General features: G+C 40.9%; 2 protein-coding genes across 6 annotated transcripts; both read left to right on the top strand.

Annotated features, from left to right (window-relative positions):
* The first annotated feature begins 131 nt into the window (after positions 1 to 131).
* Positions 132 to 12,296, top strand: zgc:136858 (uncharacterized protein LOC678543 homolog). Of its 4 annotated transcripts, XM_047382417.1 has the most exons (19): positions 132 to 175; positions 1,205 to 1,293; positions 1,389 to 1,503; positions 1,607 to 1,781; positions 4,610 to 4,721; positions 5,093 to 5,199; positions 5,362 to 5,488; positions 7,004 to 7,124; positions 7,275 to 7,360; positions 7,549 to 7,679; positions 7,780 to 7,839; positions 7,923 to 7,986; positions 8,064 to 8,158; positions 8,252 to 8,380; positions 10,968 to 11,082; positions 11,177 to 11,314; positions 11,457 to 11,650; positions 11,742 to 11,824; positions 11,927 to 12,296. In XM_047382417.1, exons 2-19 carry the CDS (start codon positions 1,215 to 1,217, stop codon positions 12,120 to 12,122), a joined length of 2,127 nt encoding a protein of 708 aa, XP_047238373.1. In that variant the 5' UTR covers positions 132 to 175; positions 1,205 to 1,214; the 3' UTR covers positions 12,123 to 12,296. The 4 variants fall into 4 exon arrangements, with proteins under 4 accessions (XP_047238373.1, XP_047238380.1, XP_047238360.1 ...); XM_047382424.1 differs by lacking the exon at positions 132 to 175 and having other exon boundaries at positions 194 to 1,293; positions 8,106 to 8,158; XM_047382404.1 differs by lacking the exon at positions 132 to 175 and having other exon boundaries at positions 195 to 1,293.
* Positions 12,297 to 12,977: 681 nt separating this feature from the next.
* Positions 12,978 to 26,682, top strand: cnot4a (CCR4-NOT transcription complex, subunit 4a). Of its 2 annotated transcripts, XM_047348522.1 has the most exons (14): positions 12,978 to 13,052; positions 13,143 to 13,217; positions 17,363 to 17,585; positions 17,738 to 17,935; positions 18,546 to 18,632; positions 18,852 to 18,953; positions 19,178 to 19,303; positions 19,412 to 19,536; positions 19,621 to 19,827; positions 19,944 to 20,001; positions 20,097 to 20,352; positions 21,508 to 22,005; positions 22,249 to 22,473; positions 24,728 to 26,682. In XM_047348522.1, the coding sequence occupies exons 3-14, from the start codon at positions 17,412 to 17,414 to the stop codon at positions 25,054 to 25,056; spliced, it is 2,385 nt and encodes a 794-aa protein (XP_047204478.1). In that variant the 5' UTR covers positions 12,978 to 13,052; positions 13,143 to 13,217; positions 17,363 to 17,411; the 3' UTR covers positions 25,057 to 26,682. The 2 variants fall into 2 exon arrangements, with proteins under 2 accessions (XP_047204478.1, XP_047204469.1); XM_047348513.1 differs by having other exon boundaries at positions 12,980 to 13,217.
* Positions 26,683 to 27,204: the final 522 nt, after the last annotated feature.

Below are 27,204 nucleotides of genomic sequence, written 5' to 3' on the forward strand. Positions count from 1 at the left end.
TTTGTTTCTCTTTTTGAATTGTTTTTCCATATCGCAGTGTGATCATGGGCTTTGCCAGGATACTGCTCAGACAGTAGAGATCTGTAGTTGATTGTTGTGAGCTGTGTAAACAGTGTTTGGGTCAAAGTTTAGCTCCCTGGCCAAAGTTTGTTGCATTTTTGTTGGACTGGAGAAGGTAAGCTTCCAACTTTTCCTGAAAAATTAGTTTTTAATAATTCACTGGACTGGAAGGTAAGTGAATACTACTCTGAGGGACAGTTAATTTAGTCTTAACATATTTACAGTATATTTCAGGATTTCAAAACCCTTTCTTTGGACATTAGTTATGTTTTTTTCACAGCTTATTTTTTTTGTATTAGGCCATTTTTTTCAAAGTATGTTTTTCTTGTTTCTTTTTTGGGGGGATTTTTCTAAAGTGCCTCAAAACTAAAACAATGTATTGAAACATAAAGGATGACTTGTATTTTAAAACATTGACTGTCGAACAACCTATTTTATTTCTTTTTGTTTTGTAGTTTCAACTTAAGAAGAGACAAAAGAGGATTTGTTTTGGGGGGGGGGGGTGTGTTTTTGCACCACTTTCCAGGTTTTAGCATTTTTCGTTGTTGCTGTTGTTGCAGTGCAGTAGAGTAGGACAGAATGAAAGAGCTCTTGTTTTGGCGCTTTTGTGTCTGTTTGGGTGAGTGGCCCCAGAAAAGGGGGAGAGGATGATTAGAGTTGGTGCCAGCTAGTTGGGATAAAGAAAATCCTCACAATGGCTGAATTGCATCTGTACCCTGTAGAGGCAAAACCGCATTGAAGGGTGAGAAATGACTCACCCTTCAGTGCATTTACTCTTGAAGAACCTCAGGTTAAATTGTTCTTAATTCTATTATCTTTTTTTAATATATATTTTTGAGATAATTTCCCAGAAATCCCTTTTTTTACACTTTCAGTAACAAAAGCTGTAGTCTTTTAAAATTTGAACTTTGGTTTATTTTCTTGTAACATACTTTAATCTTGTGGGGTTGTATTGTTTAATGGATTTTAAAGAAGCGACCTGACTAGTGGTATTGTCTGTAGATTTGTAACTGATTCTCTGGGAAAAGTAATATTTTAGGTTGAACTTCTGTGTTTGCGCCAAGCCGTCCACAAATCTGAGCTTCAGCTGCCTGAAACCTGATTTATTCCAAATGATTGTAAGGTTACTCTACTTCATTCATAGTCTTAACAGAATGAGGATCCTGAAGAGAGTCTCCCAGCTCTTCCTCAGAAGAGAAGGAAAGACTTTTCACAGAACTATGTGGACCAAGGGTGAATACACTACCTCAAACCTCTAGCACTAAGAGTTATGGAGTTCACATTGTTCATTGTAGACAAGTTAAGGATGATTCCACCTATTCTTTCAGATTTCCTCTTCAAAGTTCATCCATCTGTGTCTCAGGCTGTGGCACAAAACAAGCCAGTGGTTGCACTCGAGAGCACAATTATCACACATGGCATGCCCTATCCACACAACCTGAGGTACCTTCAGTGACATCAAGATAAAAAGTCTATATCAGATTTTTAGAGCTTTCATAATGCATTTCTTACATTAATTATAAGCTTGGCTGCTGTTTGTGTTCAGCACTGCAAAGGAGGTTGAGGCCATTGTGCGAGACGAAGGAGCCACTCCTGCCACGGTCGGTGTCATTGAAGGGGAAATCTGTGTCGGATTGTCGTCAGAGGAGCTTGAGCACCTCGCTCGATCCAAAAGCCCCCTGAAGGTGTCGCGACGAGATCTGCCTTATGTTATTAGCAAAGTGAGGCTTCCACACTTGAATTTCAAACATAATTCTCAAACCTTAAAGTCTCTTAAGCTCTTTCACATTTGGTCACGTCAAACCACAAACCTTAATATATATTTAAAGAGATGTTCTGTGGAAGATCAACATAAGTGATGGATAATGGTGAAGTGAAAGAAGAATGATACAATTCTAAGGATTTTAAAGTATATCTATATAGCCCTGCTATACCTAATTACCCCTAATACTAAATAAATAAAATCCAATGCAGCTGTTTGCCTTGATACGCTACTTACTTTGTAAATAGGGTCCACCTGTCAGCATTTTAATCTTATACATACAGTGCCTTGCGAAAGTACTCGGCCCCCTTGAACTGGTCAACCTCTTGCCACATTTCAGGGTTTCAACATAAAGATATAAAATTCTAATTTTTTGTGAAGAATTAACAAGTGGGACACAATCGTGGAATGAAATTTATTGGTTGTGTCAAACTTGTTTAACAAATAAAAAACTGAAAAGTGGGGCGTGCAATATTATTTGGCCCCGTTGTGTTAATACTTTGTAGCTCCACCCTTTGCTGCAATTACAGCTGCAAGTCGCTTGGGGTTTGTCTCTATCAGTTTTGCACATCGAGAGACTGAAATTCTTGCCCATTCTTCCTTGCAAAACAGCTGGAGCTCAGTGAGGTTGGATGGAGAGCATTTGTGAACAGCAGTCTTCAGCTCTTTCCACAGATTCTCAATTGGATTCAGGTCTGGACTTTGACTTGGCCATTCCAACACCTGGATACGTTTATTTGTGAACCATTCCATTGTAGATTTGGCTTTATGTTTTGAATCATTGTCTTATTGGAAGATAAATCTCCGTCCCAGTCTCAGGTCTTTGCAGACTCCAACAGGTTTTCTTCCAGAATGGTCCTGTATTTGGCCCCATCCATCTTCCCATCAATTTTGACCATCTTCCCTGTCCCTGCTGACAAAAAGCAGACCCAAACCATGATGCTGCCACCACCATGTTTGACAGTGGGGATGGTGTGTTCAGGGTGATGAGCTGTGTTGCTTTTACGCCAAACATATCGTTTTGCATTGTGGCCAAACAGTTGGATTTTGGTTTCATCTGACCAGAGCACCTTCTTCTACATGTTTGATGTGTCTCCCAGGTGGCTTGTGGCAAACTTTAAACGAGACTTTTTATGGATATCTTTGAGAAATGGCTTTCTTCTTGCCACTCTTCCATAAAGGCCAGATTTGTGCAGTGTACGACTGATTGTTGTCCTATGGACACCTCAGCTGTAGATCTCTGCAGTTCATCCAGAGTGATCATGGGCCTCTTGGCCGCATCTCCGATCAGTCTTCTCCTTGTTCGAGATGAGAGTTTAGAGGGACGGCCGGGTCTTGGTAGATTTGCAGTGGTCTGATACTCCTTCCATTTCAATATGATTGCTTGCACAGTGCTCCTTGGGATGTTTAAAGCTTGGGAAATTTTTTTGTATCCAAATCCGGCTTTAAACTTCTCCACAACAGTATCTCGGACCTGCCTGGTGTGTTCCTTGGTCTTCATGATGCTCTCTGCGCTTTGAACAGAACCCTGAGACTATCACAGAGCAGATGCATTTATACGGAGACTTGATTACACACAGGTGGATTCTATTTATCATCATCAGTCATTTGGGACAACATTGGATCATTCAGAGATCCTCACTGAACTTCTGGAGTGAGTTTGCTGCACTGAAAGTAAAGGGGCCGAATAATATTGCACGCCCCACTTTTAAGTTTTTTATTTGTTAAACAAGTTTGACACATCCAATAAATTTAATTCCACTTCACGATTGTGTCCCACTTGTTGTTGATTCTTCACAAAAAATTAGAATTTTATATCTTTATGTTTGAAGCCTGAAATGTGGCAAGAGGTTGACCAGTTCAAGGGAGCCGAGTACTTTCGCAAGGCATTGTAGATAAATACACCTGTTCTGTGAAGGCCTCAGAAATTATTTGGAAAAAATGGTTAGAATATATTTTCCAGAGGATTAAATGTGTAATGGAGGATTGTTTTATCCATCAACTGATAATGGAAAGAGTATGACACAGGTGAACAGCCAACAGGACATGGCTGTCACTAAAACAGACAGGTCAGTAAAGGTGAGGAGCAGCTTAAAAACTAGCAGTGCAGATCGCCCTGAACACAGAATCATCGCTGTGACACATGGTGGTGGCAGCATCATGATGTGAGGATGGCTTTCTTCAGCAGAGACAGGAAAGCTAGTCAGAGGTGATGGTAGGGTAGATGGAGCTAAATAGGGAGCAATCTTGGAAGAAATGTTGCAAAAGACTGGGATAGAGGTTCACCTTCCAGCAGAACATACAGCCATAACTACAATGGAATTGCTTAGATCCATATATATATATATTCATGTGTTAGACCCAAATCCAAGTGAGAATCTTAGACAAGACCTCAAAAATCAATTTTGAGGTCTTGTCTAAGATTCTCATCCAATCTGAATGAGCTAAAAGCTACTTTGCAAAGATGTCCAAAGCTGCAATAGACATAGCCAAAAAGGCTTGCAGATGTCTTTGCAGGGAAAAGTAGTTCTGCAAAGTATTTACTCAGGGGAAGTCGACTAAAATGCACAGAACACTTTTATTTTAATTTGCAAAAGTTGTAAAAACTATATCACCCTGCTTTTTGTTGATCTATTACATAAAATCCCACAAAAATACAATGAAATATGTGTTTGTAATCTGACAAAAAGTGAAAAAGCCAAAGGTTTTAAATATTTTTGCAAGGCATTGTATGGAAAAGTTTCAGTGAACATCTTGATCCATCCAATATCTGTCACTGTTTTTCAGGGTCTCTCTGGGGGAACAACGGTCTCAGCCACAATGATAGCAGCACACAGAGCTGGGATCCCTGTTTTTGTCACAGGAGGCATCGGAGGAGTTCACAGAAATGGACAGAACAGTGAGCTGACTTGTACATTGCTGCTAAATGACACCACGCTCACTGTCACTGAAAATGAGCATATAGTTTTTACATCCTTTAAACAAGGAGTTTTTTTACAGAGAAATTCAGACATAGGTGTCATTTAGTATCAGTTAAATTAGATTTCAGGAGAAGAAATCATCAAAACAAAGGTCAGTAATTGGCTGGTTTAAAGAACAAGATAAACTCAGGACAGAAAGGTCTCTACAGGTTAGATAATCAAAACTATGAAGGAAAAACGTGATGGATGTTTTCTGTTGTTGAAAAATAAAGTGTTTGAAAAGTCTAATTCTGGCATCAAATCAAAATCAAAACGTGTATTACCGCTGACTAAATTATCCTTCCTTGAGGTTTGGACATCAGTGCAGACCTAACAGAGCTTGGCAGAACTCCCATCGCTGTCGTCTCTGCTGGAGTCAAGTCTATCCTAGATATTGGTCGTACCCTGGAGTTTCTTGTGAGAAAATATGCATTATTCCTGATAAAATGTACAACGTGTTTGGCAGAGTTGTCACACAACAGTAAATGAGCTTTTTATTAATGACAACGATTCTAACGTGTGACTGAAGTTTACAGAGGTCAACAACCTTTATTGCTGTCCTTATCTCTCTGTAAGTAGGAGACACAAGGTGTGTGTGTTGCAACTTATGGAGCATCTAAGAATTTCCCAGCATTCTTCACTCCAAATAGTGGATTCACCTCATCCTGCAATGTCCACAACCCTAGCGAGGCTGCAGAACTCATTGGTAAATCATCATCTTATATTGTAGACACGGACTGGCTGATTCATGAAGCCTTAACACTCAAATCCTAAATGTTTATGATTTATGTTCTTTTTGTATTACAGTTACAGGCAAAGGTTTAAATGCACTTACTCGCCATATTAATTCGGGGCTCGTAATTATTTCTTTAAATCATTCTTTTTTCAGAGTTATCATGGGGGGGTTGATTTATAATAGAATTTCTTTAATCCACACAGGGTAGAAATTAAACATACAGGCTCGAATATATACATATGCCCATACTAATCTTTAGTTGTTTTCATGGCAAACCCAACTTTTAAGCATAGTTCACACATTTTCAAAGGTTTTGGTTCAGGGTCATTCTGGAAGCTTAATGCTATGATGCTTCAAAGCCAGTTCTGATCTGTGTTTGGGATCATTGTCTTGTTGGAACACTCAATTATGTTCAAGTTTCTGATCTCTAGCTAATAATATGAGGTGATGTTGGAAAAATTGGAGGTAGTCGCCCATCCTCTTTATTTAACCAACTGTGTGATGCACCAGTGCCAATGGGAGAGAAGCAGACCATCAGCATGATGCTGCCACCACCATGCCTAATAGTTGGCACTGTGCTCCTTTGTCTAAAAGCCTCACATTGACTCCTCCAAATATATTTATCGTTATTGTAGCCATATAGTTCAATCTTTGTCTCATCTGACAATAAAACTTTTGCCCAGAATCATTTGGTTTGTGCATCTGCAAGCTGCAAATTTCAGTCATACTTGAAGATGTCCCTTTTGGAGCAAGGGCTTATTAATCGCATTGCATTCTCTCAGTCCATGTTAATGTTAAACTAACTTCACTGTGGATATTAACGCTGGTGTTCCATCTGTCTCCACTTTATATGAATTTTCAGCATTCTAAAGCATTTCCTTTAGTAGGACGGTGCCATTGTAAGTCAGATGAATAATTGAAACTTGGATCCAATCAGGTCTTCCAACAGGACAATGATCCAACACATCACATTTGAAAGGGGTTCCTTGGGCTTCCTAAATCGCTCCCTCCCGAATCCCACTGAATATCCTTAAAAGCTGGGTCAATAGCAGGAACCTTACCAATTCTGTACAGTACAGTGGTCAGATATCCAACCAGAATTTTACCAGCAACATGTTGATGGCTAAAAAAAGTGTGTGGTTGAGGTGCAACTTTTGAAGGGAGATTTTACCAATAAGATGTATATATCAAATTGTGTATGTATAATTCTGACCTTGTGTGGATCAGGGAAAATCCACAATAAATTCAAACTTTTGAACCCAATATTTGCTTTTAAAAGTAATGAAAGTGGTCTGTTGTATCATCAGTCCACAGTGGAGAAGGAATGGTTCAAATACATCATTAAATTAAATCACATTCACATTGATGGTTACTGGATGTAATCTTCTGACAGGACTGTACATTTAACTCTGTTTGGTCAGCCAGTTTGTCTTACAATAAAGATTGCATAACATTGTTTATGTGCATGTCTGTTATTTTTAACAGCAAGTGCTTTGTCTCTGGGTCTTCAAAGTGGTGTCTTGCTAGCAGTCCCCATCCCAGAGGAGCATGCAGCAGTAGGCCATCTGATACAGGAAACTATACAAACTGCAGTGACAGCAGTCAGGTACAGAAGGTCTCTTTGTTTTGGTTGCATTCGCTAACATGGTAAAGGCCATCTTTGGTTTTAAGATACTGATCAATGACTTCAGAGGAACAACAATCATATCTACAGAAGTTTGCTCATCACGTTCTGTTGTCTCTCTGGTTTCCTCAGTTCTGAAGGTATTATAGGCAGAGACGTAACACCTTTTATTCTTCAAAAGGTCAACGACTTGACTCAAGGAAAGTCCCTCCAGGCCAGTATCCTTAGGAAACATTTGAATTTCTAGTTACATGACTATCTGAAATATTTCAGTGGAAAAGATGAGACAACTTTAAGAATATTACCTTAACAATGACAAAGCATATTAGCTTTTAACATCAGCACTGATGTCTACAGTCCAACCGCTGGGTATTACCATCATGTCCTTAACATGTCGTGTTTAAAGACATTGCTCTCATTTATAACAATGCTAAAGTTGGCAGTCAGATAGCCTGTGCACTGTCAAAGTGGATGAGTGAAAAAAGATCAAAAAGTCAAGCACAGCATCCTGGAAAACCCCCAAAAGACTCAGATGTTGTAAGTATGAAAAAAATATAGATTCTTTTTTTCCCTTTTAATCAATAATGTGTCCAATAAAAACCAAGAAGGATGCAAAAGTTATAAAACCTTTGTACAGGTTGTCATAGGAGGAATAAATGTAGATTTCATCGCCAAGGGGAAAACAAAAACACTTCATGTAAGTATCACAACACACGTTTATCTCAAATACCACAGAGCACAAGATGAGAACAGGTTCCGAGAATCTGTTTTGTCTCTCAGTTTGGACAGACCAACCCAGGAAGCGTCTGTCAGTCGTTTGGCGGCGTGGGGCGGAACATCGCTGGTTGGTTTTACTTATCTGATACGTTTTCAACGCATCTGTCTATATCCCACACATTGACTCGTGGGTTTTCCTCCAAGATTCTTTGAGTAGGTTAGACAACAAGCCTCTGTTCATCTCAGCCACAGGAGCTGATGCAAACAGTGATGCAGTCTTTAACTACTGCAAACATATGGTAAGGGAACATGAACAGCTAGTTCAGTTAAGTACAGTTAAACTCTTGTCACTTGAAAATGTATTAAAAACACATGTCTTATGTCATGTTTAGAACACAAGTGGCGTGGCCAGGCTGGAGAAGCAGAACACAGCAACATACTGTGCTGTTATCAACGAAAATGGAGAACTGAGTCTTGGCTTGGGAGACATGGACATTCATCAGCAAATTACTGAACACTATGTAAGTTTTGCCAGCAAGTCATTCTTCTGCCAGAATAGTATTAGAGTGTCTTACAGACCGGGTAAAAAAATATTCTAATCAAACCTGGCGTCAGTCCCTTAAAGTTGCCTCTGTAGATTTTAATGTAAGGGGCAGCTTCTGCAGTTTTAGCGCTGGACTAGCAAGCATCATTTCAGCTAAAAGAGAAAATCTAAATAATCAGGTTCACCTTATTGTAATAAAACATGTCATATAATTTAGATTCTTGTTCATTTAACATTCAGCACTAAAACCATGGCTTTTTGTCTTTAAGAAACTTTGTTAGTGACCAGATTTAAATACACGACTGCTTACTTTGTCCTACATACTGCACACTCCACCCTGGTAAAGATTTGTAAAAATAAATACTTAAAGCAACCATTAATCTGAGTAAATGTATTCACTGGGGGGTAGGAATACCCCCCAGTTTGTACTCTAAAGGAGACCTATCATGCTTTGAAATTCTTCCTTTTCATGTTTAAATCATTCAGTTGTTGTTTGTATAAAGTGGAACTGCATTGCTTAGGTCTGAACTCCTTGTTATTATAGCTCCACAGGCTCCTCTTTGACCTGTTCTGAGGTTTTGGTGCGGTCTCTTTAAATGCTACTGAGGCACTTCACAACCCGCCCCCATTCAGGTCAAGTAGCACTGCACTTTGACCAGTTTGGCCATTTTTGTAGTATGATAACAACTATCTAGTGCCACAGAAACAAGACAAAAACAGCAATACAATGCAAAACTGATTATGTAATAAAACTATTCAAAACACACAATGCGGTGTTAGGGTTAGGGACCTGAATCAGCACACAGAACTAACAAAAGCAGAAGACACAATGCTGCTGCTATCAAAACAATGGCCAGGATGTCATGCCAACACATAATAAATTCATGTGTAAAATAAAGTTTGTTGTCATCTTATTATTATTTTTAGCTTATGACTTTGCAGCGTCCGTCGTTTCCATAGACAGAAGGAACCGACCCCTTAATTAAATGAAGTCTTTCAGCAAATCCTTCTTGACACTGGCAGAAGTTGCTGAAGAACTTGTCCTTGAAGTGGGGGAATAAGAATTTATCCACTGATGTGGCAACATTTTCATGAAAAATAAAATTTTACCAGACACTTCGAAGAGGTTCTGATGCTGGGGGACAGTGTAATGATTTGTATGGGTTAATACACCCAACAACCAAACAACAACCAAATCAAACTTATCCTCTTTCACCTTGGACTACAAAATCACAGCGAGAAATAAACATGGAGGATGTGTGAAACTGATCAACCGGAAGTCCATGACGTTATTTAGCTGTTTTGCAGCAAATACTGTAACATAACAGTTGGAAAACGTAACAGAGAATAAAGAAAACTGAACGGACTGAAAAATATGACCCAAACAGAATATAAAGATATCTCCGCAACACCTGGAGAGACTAAATTAAACTTTTCTGCACTCCTACAGACTCCAAGGACACAAAAAAATATATTTAAGAGCTAATAAGTGGATTTTGCATATGTCCCCTTTAAGTGGAACCATGAACTTTGGTCAGATGGGACAAAAGACCTGTACATGTTCCACATTAACAGAGAAATGTGTTCTTTTCCTTGAGATGGCAAGAACAGGACATTTCAAACTTCACTACAAACAAACGTGCAAAACTCCTTGGAATCCTAAAAGAGCTGTCCTACTGCAACATATATCAGTCATGCCACCAGTACGTCCAGGCGTTAGTTTCAGCTTTTCAGCAACAAACACTCCAGATGTTTGCCACGATGTAAATATTCATTTATAGCATCATGAACTTGATTGAGAGATTTGAACTAGAAATCTACTGATGTCTACAAGTACACTAAAAAGGAGTGGTTATTAAAGAGATAAAATCAACCTTCTCCCACACCCAGCTTAGTCCTCAGACCTAAATCCTCTAGAAAACCTGTGGGGTGATCTGAAGAAAAGAGTCTAAGAGAGAGAACCCAGGTGTCTGGACCATTCAGGGAGAGTGTGCAGAGAGGAATGGTTAAAGATCCCTCTCTCTGTATGCCCCAAACTTCTGAAATGTTTAAGCAGACAAAAAAGTAATGTCCTTTGGCCAAAAAGAGATTTTGAGAAGTAATTACACCAGCAGTCCATTTTATTGTGGCACCAGTAATTTATTTTAAAAAATCATTATATTTTTAAAAATATTTGTTTCCTACTGAATAAATGTACCTACATTAAAGTTTGGATTTTCCTATATCATATTATGAAAGGGAGAGAAAAAGGTTTATATTTAGGCTTTGTAAACATCTTTATGTGAGGTATCCATTGTGAAGAGTGCAGTATAGTGAGGTAAACCTATTTGAATCTTTTGGCTTTTCAAAAACTGAAATGGACCATTTAATTTTGTATTTTGAATGACTAATCATTTTATGTAATTAAATGCTATCTATCTTAATTTTTTTTAACCTTTTTAATAACTTTTTGTCTGTTGACTTATTGAAATACCTCTACGTTACATTGTATTTTTTTTTTATTCTGCCACAACATAAACTTCATTTACCACTTCTACTATGCATCCTGAAATGTGTTTTGATAGGTTTCGCAGTTTGAAAAACAGATCTCATCCGCCACACTTGTGTGTCTTGATGGAAACATCCCCGTCCCCACCATCAACTATGTCTGCTCTCTGACTGAGAAGTACAACTTAAACAGTAAGCATTAAAAGATGGTGACCCAATAATAATAAATGATCATATACAGAAGCTTTTGTTATTATTAAAATAATGCTCCCTGTGTTTGTCACAGTTTGGTATGAACCAACAGATGCAGAAAAAGCTTGTAAACCGTTCCTCTCAGATGCTTGGAAGTCTTTGTCCTATTCGTCTCCAAACCTTGCAGAGTTGTGCATGATCAATAAAACTTTGGGTCTCATGGTTCCTAAAGGTAACCCTTGATCTTTAATCAACATTAAAAGTTGTAGACATTCCCCTTCGTTGCACTCACTTATTTGGCAAAAGACAAACTGCCTCAGTTTCTACAGTTGGCACAGCTAGAGTTCTCGTGAATTCACATTATCTGATGGTAGCTAAGGTTGGGGTTGATCTCGTGCCAGTGCTGCCACGCTCTCTTGATGAGACCCTGATGGTTGCTGTGGCTCTCTCACGCCCTCTTCTGGAGAATCTTCACTGTCTGGTGGTGACTCTTGGGCCTGACGGTGTGCTGCTGTGTGGCGAACACAATGCAGGCTCAGTTAATTTGCAACCAAGGAAACAAAAAATAGTAAGCACCTTTTCATGCAATTTGATGATGAAGATTATATTTACAACAACATCAACACTGAGGATGGTACTTACTGTGCTTGCATTTGCAGAAGAGGCAGCTTTGTGCGCTACACTACCCAGCATTGACTGTGACCCCAGAAGAGACAATGAATGTGTCAGGAGCAGGAGACAGGTGCTAAAAATTTACACAACCTAATTAATCTTCTGTATTTCCACTTCCCAGCTTATTTTTTACTTTATTCATAATTATTTATTGTCCCTGTTGTGTTGGCAGTTTTGCAGGTGCCTTAATGGCAGGGATTCTTCATGGAAGAGACACAGACTGTTGCGTTCGGATGGGTCTGCTGGCCGCGAGGATGTCCCTGGCATCACCACATCCCATCTCACCCATTCTCACCTTAGATTCTGTGGATCCCAACAAAGTCCAGGCACAAAAGTGGCCCACACCACGCTTTATTTGGGTAGACTAAGATTTAAATTTCAGAGTTTTAATTGTTCATTTTTAATATATAAACACTGTTTTTGTCAGGAAACCGATATAAATTGTGACTGCAGAATCTAATGTGGTTCCCTGTTTCTCAAGCTTTTCATCCAGATGTGTCTGTTACTTTGTTATTGTTCTGTAATAAAATACTTGAAGCGTTGGCCTCAGTTTCACAGAGAGTTCAGTTTTTTTTTTAACTCTGTTATCTCACAATCACAGTTTCTAATGATCATACTGTAATTTTGGAAATTTTTTATAATAATTCTATAAATTCTGTGTCTCACATTTACTAACTTTAGCCAGTAACTCCAAAGAGAAAACTTCCTTAATTAAACTGGACATTGCAGATAATTTAGAAGCCACCTAAATGTTAACAGGCTGGATGAGGACCCATGTTTGTCTTGCCACCATGCACAGTGATGAGGATGAGAATGGAGGTACAAAAAAATCTCAAAGTTCACTGTTAAAGCGCTGCAGCAAAGAATGGCATCGAGTCTCCACAATAGCCATTGGAAAGCACCTGGATACATACCAACCAGTTGTTTAGAAGGCAGGCCAGGAAAAAAGCCCTTTCTGTCCTACCACCACAAATTTAAACATGGAAAATGCTAAACTCAGTTGGGACTTTAACTGGAATTGTGTGATTTGCAGATTAGACTAGCATCGAGCCTTTCAGCAGCAAACTCTCCAGATGGGTATAGTGTTCAACAAAGGATCAAAATAAATTTAAATTTATATGCCGGGCGGTAGCGGGCGTGTACACCAGTCTAAAAACTCATTTTCCCACAATGCCTCTATTCATCTGCGCAGACTCACTGGCACCGAATACTTGCCCCACTCCCTCCTCCCTACTATAATGCTAGCTAAGATGGTGGTTTGAGCGTAATTTGTCTTAACAATACCAAAAAAAGAAAGGGTAAAACATCTTTACAGCCTCCCGATTAGAACAGAACCCCGCAATTACTGCTATCGTAAGTGACCATATTTAGAAATTTTGCCATTTCAGGTACATTGGCTTGCAGCCCCCGCCCGGTTTGGTGTGACTCCTTTGGAGTGGAGTCCTAAGCTAAAAACGGACAAGGTAAGTAACGCTAACGATAGCCAAGTTGGGTTTCATCCTACATCCAGTGAATAAAAGATAGGTGGCTCCGTTTGATGCTCAATAACTGATTGAAGGTTTTTTCCAAACCCATTGAACTATTGTCCAGATAATCTGTGTACCCTCAGACCAATGTCAGTTGTTTATAAGGCCAGGAGTTTAGTGCTAGCTTCTAGGCCGCGTCGTACATTTCTGGTGATACTGTTAGCATGCAGGCTAAGCGCCTAGCATTGCCGAAGCTGTCACTTTCTGCGCTCTGTAACGTCATGTCATGTTCTCATTAATCACGAACGTCAATATTAGGGTTTACTGTGTTTTGTTTTGGGGATTAGTGTTACCGTAGAGCTGGGTATGCGCCAACGAGCGGACCGGCTTCTCTTACCAATACGTAGCTAATGTTAGCTTAGCTCAGCGTCAGTCAAATAACATCTGTCATAACGTCAGATCCAAAAGACACAGTCAGTCTCTGGCAGAGCCGCTTAAGTTACCCGCCGGGGGTTAAATGTATGTATTCTGGCTTTATAAACGATACAGCGAGATGGTGATACAGTTGTAAATGTGAGTTTATTTGCGGACCGCTGCAAAGCATCCGAAATGTTTGCGTTTCGTTTAAATTAACTTCCTCCCGTTTAGCTTTTGTCGGTCCGTGTTGGTCACAGAGTGCGTCTGCTGGTTGCGGTGTTGTCACGAAGAACCCAGAGCTGGCGTTCATCTGCAGAAAATTGGCTCTTTTTGTCTTTTTATAAAGCTACCGTCTTGTTGTGTTTCCTTTTAACGTTTATTATGACGTGTCAGGTATTGTCAGCCCGCTAGAGATATGCACAACATCCGCATTAACACATATATGCTTCAGATCTGATTTTTAGCTCGGTTTGGAAGATGTGTGACAATTACTTAAACTCACCTAGCAAGAATTAGGTCCCTTCAGTAAATTCTAACCCCACCAACGTTACAACGGCTTTTGCTTGACATGTTTCACTATGTTGTGAAATGTGGTCCATAACAGATTTTCTGAGCTTTCAGATTGCTTTAGTTATGTTGAAGCGTACCTATTTGTTCTCCATTGGATGGCTTCTGTTTATTGTCAACAGGGCCTATAAAATCATTACATAACCTCTTTGTTGCGTTATTTTTGCACAATGTTTGAGCATGCAGTGGTGAGAGATGAGATTCATACAGTAAAACCTTGACTAAAAATACCTCTTTATCATTGGTATTTACAGATAACTGGTCCAACTGCTTTATTTTGAAACAGGAAAGCAACAGTTATTGCAGTTGCACCTGAAATAACAGTTATTGTTAACAATAATTGTTTTTTATAAAGGTACACAGCTGCAGCCTGCTGCTTGACAGACATTGCTTGTAGCTTAACCAACTGTTGTTTTGAAACCGTGTTACCGTAAAAACAGTAATTGGTTGTGCTTCTTTTGTTTGTACACACTGGCTGTCCAGAGAGAACCAGAGACACTTCCAGACAGCTGACTGTGTCGTTGTTGTCAAGGAAGAGAGTAGGAGTCTTGTTTCAGCCAGCTCACCAGCAGTGCACGGCAACACGTAAGGGAGAGGGAGTGCTGTGCTACTCTATGATACATACAGTCGGGAGAAAGCTCCGGTCACCCTGGCACTTTGTCATATCTGAATGGTGACTTTAAACTGTAGGATCTGTGTGACGGGAAGCTTTAGTGGTTTTGAAATCGTAACTTATTGTAACCTGGCCCATGTAAGCGTTGTTTGTAAGTGCTCATGAAAGATGTTAGAGATGACACACGGGTCATGGTGTCACTCTTCTCCCTCTATGTGCATCTGCTTCTGTGCTGTGGTTCTTCTGACCCCAGCTGCTAATACCAATAAGCGTTTAATATTCAACAGGCTGCTTCTAAATGAGCATCTGTTGACATTAGCGCCTCACTTGAGAAATCAAACACAGTAACATCTCTGGTGATTTTTTTTTTTTTGTGCCAAATAACATAAAAAGCTGCTGGAAAGTTTGAAGAGACTATTTGTCTGGTGTGCAAGCGGATATGTTTTAAGTCCCAGGTTGCCTGATTTTACAGTTAAATTATTTATTGACTCAAAGGGAGTTTCCAGAAATAAAACCAAAAAAAAAAATAAAACAGGATTTGAATTTAAATGAAACACTGACAAAGTAGTGCTTTATATGCTTAGCATGCTTAAGCTTAGGAGGATGTGCCCCAACCCATTTCCAAGTCCTTTGTTTTGGCTGAGTTGTAAATGTAAAGCTGCTGCTGTTGTTTCAGGTCCCCTTGAGTTCAGTGTGTAACACATAAATGTTACACACGCTACTGTGTTTCAGATATAGAACAGCTTTAATGAATGGGAGATCCTCTAAAACATGGTTTTCTTTTATGAAATTTTAGTGTCACTTCATTCCCTCTTGCTGATGACCTCTGTCTTTTTTAGTTGTGCATCCATATCTGCCTTGGTTGTCCTTCTGAACAGTTTTATTTGTTCCTCAGTTAGGGATGGGTACCTTTCACATTTGAACCGTTACAGCACCGATGCCCTGGGAATCGGTATCGGTACTCAGCGGCACCGGTTTTCAGTACTCTTGTGTGTGTTTATGTGGTAATAAATGTTAATTTGTCTATTAATAAAATCTCAAAATTTTTCAATTCAACATATTTATTTTTCAATATATAAACGTTCCTACCCTCACCTATGGCCATGAACTTTGGGTCATGACCGAAAGAACGAGATCCCAGATACAAGCGGCTGAAATGAGCTTCCTCCATAGGGTGGCCGGGCGCTCCCTTAGAGATAGGGTGAGGAGCTCGGCCATCCGGGAGGATCTTGGAGTAGAGCCGCTGCTCCTCCACATCGAGAGGAGCCAGTTGAGGTGGCTCAGGCATCTATACCGGATGCCTCCTGGACGCCTTCCTCGGGAGGTGTTCCGGGCACATCCCACCAGGAGGAGACCCAGGGGATGGCCCAGGACACCCTGGAGGGACTATGTCTCTCGGCTGGCCTGGGAACTCCTCGGGATCCTCCCAGAGGAGCTGGAGGAGGTGTCTGGAGAGAGGGACGTCTGGGTGTCTCTACTGAGTCTGCTGCCCCCGCGACCCGGTCCCGGATAAGCTGAAGACGACGAGTACGAGTAAATTATAATGAATATAACAAAACAACATCCAGTTGTTTGTATTGTAACATCTCAGTTGTTTCAAACATTTCTTTTCCCATGTTGCTGAAGACGAGTTGCTAACGGATGCAGGCGTGCTAACGGTGCCGAAGGCCATGCACTTCACGTCACAAATATTGCTGTGAGCGTAATCTGCACCACATTTTGAAAAGTAGAGCCAGACTTTCGAGCGCTTTCTATCAGCCATGCTTTGTTGACGGTACCAGCGGCTACTGACGTCATTACACTCTTGAATGCTGTGTTCATGTCCGGCATGGAACATCGGCCACTGTTCCACTCCCCCGGTGTCACAATGATGCGTTTTGGTACCAAAACATGGTACTGTTTGATTTTACGTGAATGGGTACTCGGCAGTACTGAGTGAATTCGGTCAGTACCTATAAAAGTACCGAATTAGGTACCCGTCCCTATCCCCAGTTAATACACCAGTTTTATCAAGACTGGTACATGAAATATTTGACCCTCATCTCTTTGGGCTTCCTCCAGCCTTAAATTGAGTAGATTTTTCTTGCTCTTTTATTTCCAGATCACCTGCTGTTTCCATGTTGTTTAAGTTTTTTTTTTTGTTATTAAAAATTAAACAAATAGTTTAAAGGTTTAAAGCTGTTTTCTATCTCAGCTGTCCCATTTCTGAAGGCATAAAATAGTGTGACCTGAATGTACAAAAATTGACTTTGATCTCATCTTTGCTTACACAGATATGGGTTCTGTGAACATGTTGACAAGTCTCATGCCATCTTTACATCACATCCAGTTTAAAAAAAACACAAAAGCTTTAGTATGCTACTGGGTTCTAAAGAAGATAGTATATTAGTGATATATTTTTGGTAGTTCAAACGCATCACAAATGTAGCTCTTAAAAGAGGCCATTTGACTAAAACAGCACCTATTATATTTAATCCACTGGTAGCCAAGATCTCCTCTGCTAATAGTTCCTATATATTATTATTATTTTTTTCCCTTCTCATAGCCCCGCGCTCTGTGACCAGCTTCAGTACTAAACATCGCTGTGCAATAGGATGTCCCACAGCCCTGAAATGAAGGACGACCCCATGGAGTGCCCTCTGTGCATGGAGCCGCTGGAGATTGATGACGTCAATTTCTTCCCCTGCACTTGTGGCTACCAGATTTGCCGCTTCTGCTGGCACCGCATCCGCACAGACGAGAATGGCCTCTGCCCTGCCTGCAGAAAGGTGCAGACGAGATTTATCGTGATAAGAGAGAATTCATCTGCAGGGATGATTGCGTTGTGCTCACATACTTCTTTTTCTTAAGTTCATCATTTTATACACTTTACATTACCCATAAATCACTGTCTAAATTCTGTTTGTTGTCACGTACTCAGCCATACCCAGAAGACCCTGCTGTGTACAAGCCTCTGTCACAGGAGGAGATCCAGAGGATAAAGAACGAAAAGAAGCAGAAACAGAACGAAAAAAAGCAGAAGGTGACAGAAAATCGCAAGCACCTGGCCAGCGTGAGGGTGGTCCAGAGGAACCTGGTGTTTGTGGTGGGGCTCTCGCAGCGACTCGCTGATCCTGAAGTGAGTACAACATCATGGTTTACAGTCTCGGTGAATATACCAAGCCTTAACGCTGGGTTGGAAATTCTAGCCTTTTAGCCTAGTGAAAAAATGGTGTGCTGCAATAAACCAAAGGTGCTCTCTGTTACATCTGTGAGATACCGAGACATGATTTTCTTGGCCAAGACCGATTTCTTGTTTCAGGTTTTATTGTTTTTCTCAAGGACCATGAATCTCGCATACATTTAACAGAAATTAAAGGAATTACAAGATTTGGTCATTGTATGTATCAATGCACATGTCCCTAACTGTTGTCTAATTTTGTTTAAAATCAAAAAGCGCTTCAAAACAAATACCAGTTGATACATTTCTAGACCAAAAATGGTGGGCCTGCTTAGTTCTGATGCATTTAATGAATAAGGTAAAAAAGTCAGACAATTTTTTTTTTTTTTTTGCATTTGACTCACAGCTTAAGAGAAAATTGTGCAATCAGATTGCACCAATCAATCTGACTGATTGCACCAGTCACCCACTAGAAATAATATTTTGATAGGACTGACAATGATTAGTGTGTATGAAAGAACTGACAATATACATCGCACACTTTGTTTGATTTTTTTTTTCCTCGCAGGTCCTAAAACGACCAGAGTATTTTGGGAGATTTGGGAAAATTCATAAAGTAGTCATCAACAACAGCACATCGTATGCAGGTTCACAGGTCAGTGTGTGAATATTCCAAGGAATAAATTGTTTGTGAATTAAAGCTTCAGTGTTTCTGAATACATTTGTGATCAATTGGAAACAAACTAAAAGTTGTGTAATAAGTTTGTAATGGACAGAAGGTTCCATTGAAACAATAAAAGAGTACATGAACATAAAACCACCATGAATGCTCTGTTTCATTTATGTGTTTACTTTTATTTTGTTTGCCGTTCAGGGGCCTAGTGCCAGCGCTTATGTCACTTACATCCGTTCTGAAGATGCTTTAAGAGCAATACAGTGTGTGAACAATGTGGTCGTCGATGGCAGAACGCTCAAGGTAAACGTCTGGTTTTCTCCAGGTTTTTAAACCTCATTTTGTATGTTGAAATCATACAAAATGAAATCAAAAGTTGTATCATCATCATCAAAGACATTTACTTTCTAATGCTGCTGTTAAAAAGGCCAAAGCACAGTTATCACACCTGTGTATTGACTGTAGGATTGTATATTATATAGGGAATTGTTTTCATAAGAGTCCCTGTTTCTGTCTTCCACTTACAGGCTTCTTTAGGCACAACAAAGTACTGCAGTTACTTCCTCAAAAGTATGCAATGTCCCAAACCTGATTGTATGTATCTACATGAGTTGGGGGATGAAGCGGCTAGCTTTACTAAAGAGGAGATGCAGGTAAATTCAAGGTTTTCTCTTTAAAATATGTGAAGTTACTTAGATTTTTGCTTGAAGGGGATAATTTATGTATTTATTTTCTTCATGTAATTATGAATTCATTTTAAGGCGGGGAAGCATCAAGAATACGAGCAGAAACTCCTCCAAGACCTCTATAAAATTAACCCGGGTTTTCTACAACCTCCAACATGTGGCACAGAAAAGTCAAAGAGTAAACCCAACTCCACACAGAGGTTAGTCTTAGTTTTCTTTATCTGCTGTGCTGCTTCCTCCCAGCGTAGTGCTTGATGGTTTAATTCTCTCCTGCTTTGTAACAGAACTAACAGTAGCAATGGTAAAGATGGCTGGCCGACGCTGTCGGGACACAACAAACTGGCCAACGGACTTTCAGAAGACCGCAAGTCCCCTCCGCTGTTAGACTATTTAGACCAAGAAGCTATTAATTCAGATGGGCTAGAATCAGAGCTGGGTCCTGGCCAGCGTCCTACCTTATCCCCCTTCTCCTCCAACTGTGACAGTAATAGGTAATGAAGACACCACAAGTATCTGCTCTCTGCAGTCAGCAGTTTTTAATATATATATATATATTGTTTTTTTATTTTTATTTTTTTTAATCTGTTTCCACAATTTCTGTGTGCAGTCCCAATGACAAACCTCCAGAATCAGTCGGTTTGGTGAATGGAGAAACTTTACAACAGGTGAAACAGATGGGCGTTGTTCCTTTGGGCCAAAAAAAATCAAGCTGAGTCAGATCTTCTGTCATCTTACGTGCGTTAATTCTCTCATTCTGTAGATGCCCACAAGTGACTCCCCCTCCCCTCCCCCGGGACTAACAAAGCCCATCCTGGTGGTGCCTATCAGCATGTCGGACCTGTCGGCCCGTTCACCCTTTGAGGGTGCTGCAGCAGAATCCCAGTCGCTCTTTTCAGACAACAGTAACTTTAGACATCCAAACCCGCTTCCTGCTGGCCTTCCCCCCTTCCCCAGCTCCCCACGCGGCAGTTCTGACTGGCCCATGACACCGGAACCACAGATACTCTTCACACCAGGTATTGATTTAAACCATTTTTGTGTGGCTTAAACGTCTTGTAAAATGTTTCATTAAACATTTGAATTACATCCTAGAAACACTGTTCAACTATGCAATGCCTTGCAAAACAAAAAAAATGTCCTTGAATGTTTTTAAATTTGTCACGTTCGCAACCACAAACTTCAGTGTTGGGATGTTATGTAATAGACCAACATAAACCAGAACAATTTAATGTACTACATGGTAGTAAACTGACAGGATATGGTTGCAGAGATCCACAGCTACACAAATCCGACCCTTATGAAAGAATGGCAAAGAAAAAAGCCTTAAAAGATCCCAGTTTGCCTCTAACTGTGTAGGGAAAATCAGCAAATATATGGAAGAAGTTGGTGTGACAGTATGAGACCAAAATGCAAATTGCTTTGTGGAGAAAACCTAACACTGTACGTCACCCTGACAACGCCACCCCCAGATGTTGGTGGCTGCATCATGCTGTGGGAATGCTTTTCTTCAGCTGAGGCAGGGAAGCTGGTCAGAGTTGATGGATGGAGCTAAATACAGAAGACTCCTGGAAGAAAACTTGCGAGAGGCTGCGAAAGACTTGAGACCGAGGCAGAGGTTCGCCTTCCAGTAGGGCAATAACACCAAGCAAACGACAAGAACCACAATGTGATGGTTTAGATCGAAGCATATAGGTTAGAATTGCCCAATCATAGTCCAGACATACATTCATTGTAGAATCTGTGGAAAAACAGTTGATGTTCAAATTGATGTTCATAGAAACTTATCTGAGCTGGGGGGATTTTGCAAAGAGGAATGGGCAAATATTTCAGTTTGAATACAAAGGTGTGCAACACAAAAGAAGTTTGAAAACCATTACATTTTCTTCTTCACAATTATGCACTAGTTTGTGTTTATAAACCAGAAAATACATAATTGTTTGTGGTTATAATGAGGCAAAATGTGGACAATGTCCAAGATTTATGAAGCGTTTTGCAAAACACCGCATAGCCTTGCAGCTGCTTTATTGTGCATCTTTGTCTTCCTAATACAGTGGCTGTTGGACTGTCACCGAAGATGCAGTAATTAAACAAAAGAACACTTGTTGAAATGTAAACGTAACCTCCTGATTAAATTTTTAACCAAACTAACCTGCTTCTTCTCCTTTTGAAAGAGACAATACCAGTGTCCTCCTCAACAGACTGGCAAGCAGCCTTTGGCTTCGGCTCATCCAGCAAACAGCAGGATGACGATCTGGGTTTTGATCCCTTTGACGTTACCCGCAAGGCTTTAGCTGACCTGATAGAGAAGGAGTTATCAGTTCAGGATCAGAGCCCCTTGTCCTCCGGGCCACTCTCACAGGGGGGCAGCCACAGTTCGGGCCTGCCGTCATCCAATCCCAGCACATCCCATCACTTCCCCAGCGGCTTGCCGCGCATCCACCAGCTCCACCACAGAGCCATCTACAGCTCCTTCAGTTTCCCCGGTGGTCACAACAGCCAGGCCAGTCAGCAGCAGCCCCCAGCAGCCAGACACCCATGGATGGGCATCCCCACACGAAATAACCTCGCACACTTGAACCACTCAGCCAGTGCTGCCTCACACAGTAACATCCTGGACCTGAATCTGCCCCCTCAGCACAACACAGGGCTGGGAGGGATCCCCATCTCAGGTACCAAACGGCTCGGTCACTTTAATGTGTCCCTTTAATAGTAGTGCATGTTAAAACAGAGATTAGCTGAGATGCATTATGAAAACATTTAATATCACGACATGAAAACACTGCTGCTTAACATTTAAGATGGATGTTTTTCAATTTGTGTATATTGATTTTTCTTGAGGACAGAAAATGAAAGCTGTGCTGTATGCAGTTCTGGAGGAACTGATCCATTTGTGTCTCTGTCGCCTCCCGCAGAAAACAGCAGCTCTATAGAGGGCTTAAATGTGAAAGAGTGGCAGGACGGCCTGAGAGCTCTCCTGCCCAACATCAATATCAACTTCGGTGGCCTACCAAACTCCTCCTCCTCTTCATCGTCCTCATCCTCCAACAGTGTCAACCACATCGGCGGGCCGGCAGGCATTTCACACAGCCTGAGCTGGGACGGCACAGCCAGCTGGATGGATCCTGCTATTATCACAGGTACAAATATATTGACTCTGCGGTAATCTTTGTTTAACCTGATTTCATTTTCTTTTTTCCATTTATGGTTTGTCTGACTAGAACCAGATATTCATATATACTGTTTAGGAAGAGACAAACACTTTATCTTTCACAGTCGGACATGACATCACACTGCACCTTTCCTTTTTTACCTCAGTTGGGATTCCCAACAGTATTTATATTTGCTATATATATAAATACCAGAATAATGAGAGAGAAACCTTTTTTTTTTTAAGTTACTTTCTTAAAGGTAGATACTTTCGAACCTTAACATGTAAATGTGAGCTGGTATGACAATAAAAATAAAAATCCTTGAATCCTAAAAATACTACTCCTTTAATCAAAGGCAACTGTAAGTTTCTGGTAGATGGACATTTTAGTAGATTGACCTTATGGCACACCAAACACGCTGCCTTCCTTTGTGACATCAGGGAAAAATCAAGAGATATTGGTGTCGATATCAGGAAGGGAATATTGGACCTCCCGAAGCCTGGTTAATTCCTGGGTACAATTTCCTGATGCCTGAAGGTGCCACGTGCATCTGTGCAAACAATTATTTGGAAGTACAAACAGCATGGGGAGGTTCAGCCATCATGGTGTTATTAAAGGAGTCAAGCTCGGTGTCAGTGATGAACATGTTTTTTGTTGTTGTTTGTTTTGTGCAAAAGACCTTGTGAAGATGCTGCCTGACGCTTGTAAGTAAGAGTGTCAAGTATCGTACCGACATGGGCCAAAAAATAGACAGAAAAAGTTCGATTACAGTTTGTGATCTGTTGAAGCTGCATTTGGAGGAAAAGATGTAAACTTGCCAGCTTCAGAACACTTTGCAAACTGAGACATACGGGGATGGTGGAGTCATGTTGTGTGGGTGTTTTGCTGCAGGAGGGACTAAACATGCTGCAAAATTAGTCACAAAGTTGCTTAAGAAAAATAGTCAAATGTTTTGGAGTAGCCGTCACAAAACGCACATCTCAGTCCCATAGAGAAACTGTCAGCAGAGCTGAAAAGGTGTGTGTAAGCAATGCAGCTAAGAGACCTGATCCAGTTACACCAGTTCTGTCAAGAGGAATGGGCCTAAATTTTAGCAAACTATTGTGAGAAGCTTATTGAAGGAAACCTTAAACGTTCGACCTCAGTTAATCAGCGGACATGTGTAGAAAAGACCTTAAAGTGGTAAAGATTTGAGAATGCAGCCATCTTTAAATTGGAAACATATTATGACACTCATTAACCTATAACCAATTAATGAGTATAACAGATTTTACACGGTGATGAATGGACACTGCTAAAAATGTAATGTAACGATCTAATGCATACTCCTACTTTTTCTTGCACCGTTGCTTTTTTTTTTGTGTGTGTGTGTGTGTGTGTGTGTCCTAAATCAAACTTGCAGCTTCGATTGACCATGTGGTTGTAACCATAAGCTCACAATATGAGATGAGTTTAGCAGTATTTATAGGAAAACTAAGAATCCACGTTTTTGTTTTTCCCAAAGCTGAAGATTTCTAAAATCACAAACTGTGTTTTAAATAATCTGTAATAAGTTTAATATGTAATACGTCCAGGTTTGATTAGTTCATAAGTTGCGGTTTTCTGCTTGCAACGTGTAACGATGTAAACAACTTGCTCCCTTTGTGTTTTCCAAATAAATTGAGGCCTAGTCCACAGAAAGATGAAAACTTGTATGCATGCACGTTATTTAAAAGTAACGTGCATGCATACAGCACCACTGAAAACGATGTAGTATGTATGCCAGGTCCATTGGTGGCGCTGTGACACTGCCACAGAAAACCACCAAAAACACCAGGCATTTCCATACAACTCATGCGAGGTAAACACAGCAACATGGCGCCAAAGTGGCGCAGGCAGGTTGGAGCCAGGATGTCAACGTTTCAGTTTAGATGCGTTTCTTGTGTACACGTGGAAACACGAAACCGGCGTTTTAAAATGTTTCCACTCTTGGACCCTGAACCATGAAATATGTAATAACATCATGCCTGTTTTAATTGTAGGAGCATTTTAGATTTTGAATCAGAGGTGTAAATGTAGTTTACTTTTGCGTCAATTAGCCACATGTTTGATACAGATTCTACCTCTAAAAAGTACATCAACAGAACTTAAATGGATCTGCCAACCATAAGCTGCGTTACTGAAGAAACCAGAATTTCTGTTATAGTGTAAAGTTTGAAGCTTTGTTGTCTCTTATCTCATGCCTGGTCTGTCTCCACCTCAGGCATCCCGGCCTCGACAGGCAGCAGTTTAGACTGTCTCCAAGACGACAACCCGCCACACTGGCTCAAGTCCCTGCAGGCCCTCACAGAGATGGACGGCCCCGCCAGCTCAGCCGTGCCCACTCCCCAGCCCCTCCACAGCGGCCTCCTCGACGGCCACCTCCCCCTCCACCACAGAGCTCCCAGCGGCTGGGCTCCCTACCTGCCCCCTCCCACAGCCAACCCCACCGGTCAGTTCCACTCCCCTCCACCAGGCTTCCAGACCGCCTTCAGACCCCCAGGACAGCCTGCCACAGAGCTATTACAGAGTGCTGCTGTGGATCGCCACTGAATACAGACTGGAGCAGACAAACCATCCCACCTCCCCACCCTACTTTATACCCACTCATCCTGTACCCTGCCCGCCCTTTTCCCTAATGCAATACACACCAATCTGCAGAGTATGAAAAATTAACTAAATAACAAACTTGCTTTCTTCTTTTTCTCTTCCTCCTTCCTTTGTCTACTCTGAAGGCAGTTTTGTTTCTGTTTGTGGCACATGATTATCAGTACCCTTTGTCTGCTGCCATCACCACTTCTTAGACCTAGTTCTGGGTGTAACTTGGGATTCATTGTGTAGCTTTACTGTCAGCAGAAAGCACAAGAATCAGTATAGCATTAAGTGCCCAGTGGTGACACAAGCTAACTCGACAAACAGGCAAAGAAACAAATTAGCAGAAGTGAAGTCTTTTAAAAAAAAAAAAAAAACATAACATGATTAAGCATGATAACATTTGTGTTTTTGGAAAGTTGAAGTCATGATTAGATTTTTGAGGAAACAAGCTGTGAATCAGCTCTTTGAAGCTTTTCCCCCAAAGACGCTCACTCTCCCCCCTCTAAGCAGGAGACTGTAAAACAGTTCAGCCTTACAGGCTTGTTGGGAATTGGTGGAGGTGACGGAGAGAGATGAGAGGGGTTGGCGCTTACATGAGTAAGTTTTATGAACTGTTAAACGCAAACGAGTGGAAAACAAACTACACTGGGTTGAAGAGCGGATTCGGATACTGCAGAAGTTTAGGGCACAGGCTATGCATGGGCTCCCTGTTGGGTACGGACACAAATGGCCAGCCTCGGAGGCCACTTGGCTCATACTCTCTTTAGTAAGGGGCTCCCATGGGCCCCCATCCTGCTGGAGGGAGAGTTTTGCTGAACCTCTGTATCAGAGGATAGAGCAGCGCCTTACCACAGGGAGCGAGGGCTGTGGAAAATCATGGCACACATCCTGAGCACTAGGGTTAGAGTCTTACTCACAGTGCCACTGTGTGGTACCTACAATAGCTAGCCCTAACATAAGCAGCCACCAGATAGATGGGGGAGCGGCAGTGACCAGGTGGTAGAGGAAATGTCCAAAATACAAATGAGGGTAGTAAAGAGGATAGCAGGCCCCATTGTTCAATCCATGAGGGCTTTTAAACGAGGCCTTAAAATAGAAACGGGAGAGAATGGAGCTGGAGTATTTCGAAAGGGAGTGTTACTGACTGCTGAGAATTGCGCAATATTGTATGTGACCTCAGAAGCTGTATGCAAGATTGCATTGCAAAACAAAGTGCTGCAAGATTGTCCCAAGTACTGTAGTGATAAATCAAAGAGCCCTAAGCCTATAGAAATGAGATCAACCTCTCTGACCGCCGTCTTTTTCCTTTTTGAAGTCTTAATTCTGATTTGTGTTCGCTCTGTCTTTTCTCTCTTACCCCCCCCCCCCTTCCCACCTCTCACCATCTCTCCCTCGCTGTTCCCTATTTAACAGTATTCACAAAGATGAACAAATTCATCCAGGAGAAATCAACACAAAGTCATCATTCAGTGGGTTTTAACATGATGTTGCGAGGAAAAAAAACAATTTTGAGGCGCTTAACGGAAATGAACTGTCCTCTGCAGGTCTGGATAAATAAACCTTAAATAAAACTGAAAACTCAGAGCCTGTGATTCACTGACTGATGTTCTGTTCTCGCCGTCACTCATCAAACGTGTCCACTGACTATATTAAACTGCTTCCATAGAAAACACCAGAGGGTGATCGGGAAGTTTATCCAGTTTAGATCAGCCTTGCGTTTTACTTCTGTTCACCACTAGGAGGCAGATTGGTTTCTCTCACATTGGAGCCTCTGCAGCAGTCAAACCTCAGAGCACACAAGGTGACACTGAATGACTTTAATGGTACAGTATTTCAGACAGCACATTTAACACTCTTGCTTAGTTACTCATGTAAATACATACCAGAATGATCCATAATTACATTGACTTTTCAGTCAGGGAAGCATCGCTGCAGAAAGAAGAGCATGTGCTTTACGCTGGTTTGCAGCTCTGCAACATCCCAGGTGAATGCAGCTTATGAACACCTGCATCAGATATGTTTGGGGTATTTTTAGTCTCAGTTTTCTGGTTTTGGTACAGAACAAAATCATTACTCGTATAGTTTTTCAAAATGAATTTAAATATA

This window comes from Girardinichthys multiradiatus, chromosome 2 (assembly GCF_021462225.1).
Source record: "Girardinichthys multiradiatus isolate DD_20200921_A chromosome 2, DD_fGirMul_XY1, whole genome shotgun sequence".
Taxonomy (NCBI): domain Eukaryota; kingdom Metazoa; phylum Chordata; class Actinopteri; order Cyprinodontiformes; family Goodeidae; genus Girardinichthys; species Girardinichthys multiradiatus.

What these genes read in the sequence shown, in the direction of transcription:
- zgc:136858 (XM_047382404.1), top strand. Translation starts at nt 1,173, where the DNA reads ATGATTGTAAGGTTACTCTACTTCATTCATAGTCTTAACAGAATGAGG. An exon ending in CGAGGCTGCAGAACTCATTG is followed by an intron (nt 5,489 to 7,003) that starts GTAAATCATCAT and finishes TATTTTTAACAG; the next exon opens with CAAGTGCTTTGTCTCTGGGT. An exon ending in ACTGCAGTGACAGCAGTCAG is followed by an intron (nt 7,125 to 7,274) that starts GTACAGAAGGTC and finishes TGGTTTCCTCAG; the next exon opens with TTCTGAAGGTATTATAGGCA.
- cnot4a (XM_047348522.1), top strand. Translation starts at nt 17,412, where the DNA reads ATGTCCCACAGCCCTGAAATGAAGGACGACCCCATGGAGTGCCCTCTG. An exon ending in TCCAACTGTGACAGTAATAG is followed by an intron (nt 19,828 to 19,943) that starts GTAATGAAGACA and finishes TTCTGTGTGCAG; the next exon opens with TCCCAATGACAAACCTCCAG. An exon ending in GGGAGGGATCCCCATCTCAG is followed by an intron (nt 22,006 to 22,248) that starts GTACCAAACGGC and finishes CGCCTCCCGCAG; the next exon opens with AAAACAGCAGCTCTATAGAG.